At 47.6% G+C, this 6,000-nt stretch overlaps 1 protein-coding gene across 1 annotated transcript; it reads left to right on the top strand.

The window, feature by feature from the left end:
* The first annotated feature begins 1,513 nt into the window (after positions 1–1,513).
* Positions 1,514–3,067, top strand: LOC125522047 (uncharacterized). Its single transcript, XM_048687116.2, has 3 exons — positions 1,514–1,924; positions 2,079–2,208; positions 2,280–3,067. Exons 1-3 carry the CDS (start codon positions 1,546–1,548, stop codon positions 2,893–2,895), a joined length of 1,125 nt encoding a protein of 374 aa, XP_048543073.1. The 5' UTR covers positions 1,514–1,545; the 3' UTR covers positions 2,896–3,067.
* Positions 3,068–6,000: the final 2,933 nt, after the last annotated feature.

Below are 6,000 nucleotides of genomic sequence, written 5' to 3'. Positions count from 1 at the left end.
CCCTCTTGAATGTGGGCCTCATTCGTCTGGCCCAGGAATGTCAAGAAGGAATGATCCGAAAACTGGCGCATACTCTAAGGTGTAGAGGTATTTCCATCTACTCCCCCTCTCGCCGCCACTAGGGCACATCGTCGGGCAAAACCGATGCAGTGATGGTGGCGGTGGCGGGGAGGTCCTAATCAGGTGCGGCCTACATAGGGAGGAGTTGGAGTGCTGCTGCGGGACGGCGAAGAAGATGTATGCTTGAGTGATGGTGTTCCTCGGGCGGTGTTTGACGGTGACATTGGTCATCCGGCTCTGTGATCTTCAACGGTAGCCCAGTCTGGCTAGCTCATTGAAGAATAGAGAGTCGTTGCATGGTCTGGGATGATGGCGAGGTCGACATCAAATCTGGACATGTCATGCAATGACACGAGTGACTTTTTTCAGGTTTTCTTACAGGATCTTCAAGTTTGGTCTGGGGCGGCAAGGCAGTTGTGCTTTTCAAGTGTCGAACAATGTTCTCTCTGCTCTTTCCCCGTTCCCTTGTTGTGCTTATTGGCAGCAGAGGGCGTGTGGAGCCGTGTCTCCGGTGGATCTTTTGGGATCTGGCGGTTTGGGTTTCTGGTGGATCCTTCTGGATTCAGATGGTTTTCTTTTTTTTACAGCCCTTCGGCATTTTCTTCTTTGGCGAGGCGATTTACTTCGCAGTTCAGCAGCCAGCATCTCCCAGTCTGCATCCACGACTTCCATGCCGCTGCTTCTATAAGCTCCTGTGTTTAAAAAAGTTTACTCCGCCGAGGCGAAGGCCTAGTGGCGGCGCAAAAAACCAAAATATAACAAAGAAATATTGGTTCTGACTGGTTGGTAAAAGGACTCTAAATCCTTTGAGTGATTCGATTCCACAACAGAACAAAAAATGAAATGAATGAATGAAAGTCATGACCATACCTCCAGTAGGAAGATCGAGGAACCGGTGCTGGCGCTCCTGGTTCATGGGATCCTAACCGCGATGAGGAGATTAAATATTATTTTTTCGTAAGTCCATCCAATAAAGATAGGCTGAGGAGAAAGAAAGGAGAAAACTAAAAAACAAGATGAACAGTAGATTGACAATATCCGAATGAAATAAGACAAAACGTAGCTATTTTATCAAATCCTGATTGTGTGGGTGTGAAGTGGAAAGGTGCTCACGACACGCCGCCTGTGAATATAGGAGGAAGTTTGACACCCTCAAGGATTTGAATAAATTTTTTTACATATGTGTTTGTAAGATCCTGTAACGCTTAATAGATGGCTTAGGGCTTTTCGCCCAAAAAAAAGCGACAGAAATTAAGCAAAAAGAAACTAGCAAGCTACTAGGCATGAAAGAGGGCAGAGAGAGAAAGAGGAGAAGAAAAGTGGTCAACTGCCCCACCACAGCTGTGAGGCCTATGAGCATGCACCGGTGAAGATTGCCTTATCGTGATCCATGAGCCATGCATGACCTACACCTTTATTTCCCGGGCGGGGGGACTCGAGCTACCACTGCACAGCTAGCAAAGTCCTGCGCAACTGTACGTGTGCATGCAGCTAGCGGCAAAGGTAGGGGATCAGATGGAGGAGAGGAAGGCACCCGGGTCAGGCAGGGCACTCTCCCACGGTGCACACCTACCTGAGAGCGACCGCCCGCCCCCTGCGCCTCCTCTCTTCCTCTTATACCTCCGCCTCGATCTCCCTCTCCTCGCTGCCACCATCGTGTCTCTATCCTTGTCCAGCCGTTTGTTTTCCAGTATATCCTCGCCGCGTTTTAGTGCGCGCTGCCGACCGGCCATGGCGAAGCAGTCGTGCTGCCACAAGAAGCGGCTGAGGAGAGGGCTCTGGTCCCCGGAGGAGGACGAGAAGCTCATGAACCACATTGCCATGTACGGCCACGGCTGCTGGAGCTCCGTTCCTAAGCTTGCAGGTATGACCGACCGTATGCATATGAGCGTGTGCAGGTGCGCTGCATTGTGAATTAGCAGTTTCGGAAAAGCAGAACAATCGCGTCGGATATCTTGGCTGGATTACTTTGTGCCCCGCTCTTAACTTAATTGGTAGCAACTTATTGAATTAATCAGGACTTGAGAGGTGTGGCAAGAGCTGCAGGCTGAGGTGGATAAACTACCTGAGGCCAGACCTCAAGCGGGGCACATTCTCGCAGGAGGAGGAGGACCTCATCATACACCTCCATTCCATGCTAGGAAACAAGTACGTCACTTTGCCTGTCTGTCTTCCAGTCCATCGAATTACAAATGACATCCAACTGTTAAACTTTTCAGGTGGTCACAGATTGCCGCGCAGCTGCCCGGCCGGACGGACAACGAAGTCAAGAACTTCTGGAACTCATACATCAAGAAGAAGCTGAGGGAGCGCGGCATCGACCCCGCCACCCACAAGCCGCTGGCCGAGGCCACCACCACGTCGCCCACCGCGTGCCGAGCGGTCTTTAGCGATGCCGAGCTCGTCCCAACAACGGCGGCGCTGGCCCAGGACCAGGTGGAGAAAATGCTGGATAGCCTGAAGATGCCGCTGGACTGGCCCGTCGGCGGTGTCGCCGGCAACGGGGTGCCCGAATCCTACCAGATGCCGAGCCTTCAGGAAGGCTGCGCCTTCCACATGGGCGCGCTGCAGCAGCACTGCGGCGCCATCCCGTCCGCGTCGAGCTCCAGCACGTTGACGGCAGCTGACGTCGGCGCCGCCCTGCCGTGGCTGGAGCTCGGGCCGACCGACACCATCTCCGGCCACGTCGACCAATACGCCGGCGCTCTGGGCGAGCTCAGGTGGTCTGACTACTTTGACGGCGCCCTGCAGGGGCAGTGCGTCTACGACAGCGGCATGGTCGACGACGACGCTGTGCAGTTCGACGACGTCCATGGGTTAAGCAGCTGGTGCTAATAGTATACGCTATATAAATCAACTAATTCTACCAAAAGGCCAGAGAACTGAAAGCTGCAACACTCTACTACATCGTTGCATAAAAGATTATAAGTTGATATGTACAGGCAAGACAAGGATCGATGGATGGATACTGGCTTAGCCTGAGGCTGAGAACCAAGATATACGTCTATACTTCTACATTTTATTTTTCTCTTAAATACTTCTAGATTTTATTTTTCTCTAAAAAATATACTTCTACATTTTACTACACATTGCAGTACTAGCTGCTGCTGCAACTAGTGATATACTACTTGTTAGTGTTGAGCATAATTCATCGTGTGGTAATGAAATCAGAAGTGTTTCGCCACACATGTAAAGGACAGAAAATGGTGGTTGTACTTGTACATAGGCCAACAGAGATGCCATATATGATTAAATAAAGATGATCCTATATTATGGGACGAAGAAAGTATTATTTATCCGTTCCTAAATTATGGGACAGAGGACGATTGATCGGATTGGTACTATATTGATCTTGAAGGCTCAGAATATGCATGGCTTTATTTTGGGTCCCTTATTATTCTCTTTCAAAACGAGGAGTGGTCCTCACCACGTCGTTTCTTGGTTTGTCCATTACTTCAAGGTCTAATCCCGTTATTGAAACAATTGTATGTACATTGGTTTTATCTAGTTCCATTTCTTCTATTTGTCATCCGTGACTTCAATTAATCAAGAAAACCCTGAAACTAACTAGCCGCAAATCATATTTGACAGCATTAAGGCGCACACCTGTCCGACCACGTTCGTTGCTAATGGGCAGGCCATCTAGCTTATCCTGCTTGCAAAAGAACCAACCAGTTTTTGTGAAACTTCCAACCAGTTTTGTCAAGCTTCCGGTCAGTTTTTACTTTTATTTGTTTTTGTTTTATTTTTATTTTATTACATTTTTGTTTTGCTCTTTGCTGATGATGTGGTACTAGTTGACGATAGTCGGATGGGGGTAAATAGGAAGTTAGATTCATGGAGACAAACCTTGAAATCAAAAGGGTTTAGGCTTAGAGAACTAAAACCGAGTACATGATGTGCAGTTTCAGTACTACTAGGTGTGAGAAGGAGAAGGTTAGCCTTGATGGCCAGGTGGTACCTCAGAAGGACACATTTCGATATTTGGGGTCAATGCTGCAGGAGGATGGGGATATTGATGAAGATGTCAACCATCGAATCAAAGCCGGATGGATGAACTAGCGCCAAGCTCCTGGCATTCTCTGTGACAAGAGAGTGCCACAAAAGATAAAAGGCAAGTTCTACAGGACGGCGGTTCGACCCGCAATGTTGTATGACGCTGAGTGTTGGCCGATTAAAAGGCGAAATGTTCAACAGTTAGGTGTGGCGGAGATGTGTATGTTGATATGGATGTGTGGCCACACGAGGAAGGATCGAGCCGGAATGATGATATACAAGATAGAGTTGGGGTAGCACCAATCGAAGAGAAGCTTGTCCAACATCGTCTGAGATGGTTTGGGCATATATATTCAGCGTAGGCCTCCAGAAGCTCCAATGCATAGCAGACGGCTAAAGCATGTGGAGAATGTCAAGAGAGGGCGGGGTAGACCGAATTTAATATGGGAGGAGTCCGTTAAGAGAGACCTGAAGGATTGGAGTATCACCAAAGAACTAGCTATGGACAGGGGTGCGTGGAAACTTGCTATTCATGTGCAAGAACCATGAGTTGGTTGTGAGATTTTATGGGTTTTACCTTTAGTCTACCCCAACTTATTTGAAACTAAAGGCTTTGTTGTTGTTGTTGTATTACGTTTTTGTTTTTAAATTTGTGAACATATGTGAACACTTTTTAAAATATTTTTCAAATTCAGGAACATTTTCCAAATCGTGAAAAATTTATATACATGAAATTTTTCAAACACGTGATTCTTTTTCCAAATTCATCAAAAAATCCAATTTGGAAAAAATGAATTCAGGATCATTTTTAAAAACATGAATATTTTCATCAAATTCATGAAATCTTTTTAAATTTGAGATCATTTTTTGAAAAACATGAATTTTCCCAAGTTCATGTTTTTTGAGTAATTTTAAAATTCATGGGCATACTTTTTGAATTCATGAACTCTTTTCAAATTCAAGAAGGCTTTTTTATTTCGCCTTTTTCAGATTTCATAAAACCATTTTTTGCTAGTAATTCGATTTTTTCGCCAACGGAGAGAGCAACAACAACAACTGACGTGCGAGCGTGCCGTTTTCAGGAAGTTTGAGAAGGGCAACACGACATCCTCGTGTCAATGGCCAAGTGGATGGAGAGCTGCCAACGGGAGTGTGAGTGGATGGAGAGCTGCCAACGGGAGTGTGATAGAGCGCAGTGCTTCACACGCACGTGCCATGAGTGGACTCTTAGAGCAACTCCAATGAAGCGGCCCAAACACATGTCGCATTTGCTCGCTTTTTATCTGTTTGGATCGGCCACCCGCCTGCCGTCCGTCCAGTTTTGCCTTTGAGTTGGCAATGCATCCAATGCGTCAATCCATTTCATGTCCGTATTCAACTTTTAAATAAAAAAGGCCCGCGGCAAATCAAGTCAGCGGCCATGTCTCATGCCGGCACCATGCCAGCGCCGGCATACAATGCCGGCTTCAGAAAATATCACAGTTCATGTTGGCGCACTCGCCAGCCGGCCGGCACACATGTCAGCACACAAAAAATGGTGGGATTTGAGTTCGACCACACCATCGCAGCTCCCGTGGTCATGCCGGCATACAAAAAAGATGGCCCCTCGACGCCATAGATCACTCGTCGTCGAACTTGAGCATGTCGGCCTGCATCTTCTCGAACCACGGCCTCTTCCTTGACGACAAGGCGTTGAGATCCACCTTCATGATCTCCACCCCGGTCATCATGCTTGCAAGAGCCACTTCTTTCGCCTTTGTCTTGGCGTTGGCGGCCTCAATCTCTAGCATCTTGGCTTGCTTCTCTGCCTCGAGCTCGAACATCTTGGATTGCTTCTCGGCGTCAAGATCAAGCCTTCTCCTTTGGATCTCCATGAAAGCATCCACTTTGCTCCGCCTTGAAACGCCGGCGCTCCTCCTCCCTTGAGTCCTTCTTATTCATCAT

This window comes from Triticum urartu, chromosome 7A (assembly GCF_056163025.1).
Source record: "Triticum urartu cultivar PI428250 chromosome 7A, HENAU_Tu73, whole genome shotgun sequence".
Taxonomy (NCBI): Eukaryota; Viridiplantae; Streptophyta; class Magnoliopsida; order Poales; family Poaceae; genus Triticum; species Triticum urartu.
The sequence above is the reverse complement of the archived record's forward strand: the minus strand, read 5'-3'. Positions and strand labels throughout refer to the sequence as shown.

Bases quoted from the DNA above. Each gene is read 5' to 3' on its own strand.
- LOC125522047 (XM_048687116.2), top strand. From the start codon at position 1,546: ATGCAGCTAGCGGCAAAGGTAGGGGATCAGATGGAGGAGAGGAAGGCA. The intron at 1,925-2,078 runs GTATGACCGACC...TGAATTAATCAG, and splicing joins CTCCGTTCCTAAGCTTGCAG to GACTTGAGAGGTGTGGCAAG. The intron at 2,209-2,279 runs GTACGTCACTTT...TAAACTTTTCAG, and splicing joins CATTCCATGCTAGGAAACAA to GTGGTCACAGATTGCCGCGC.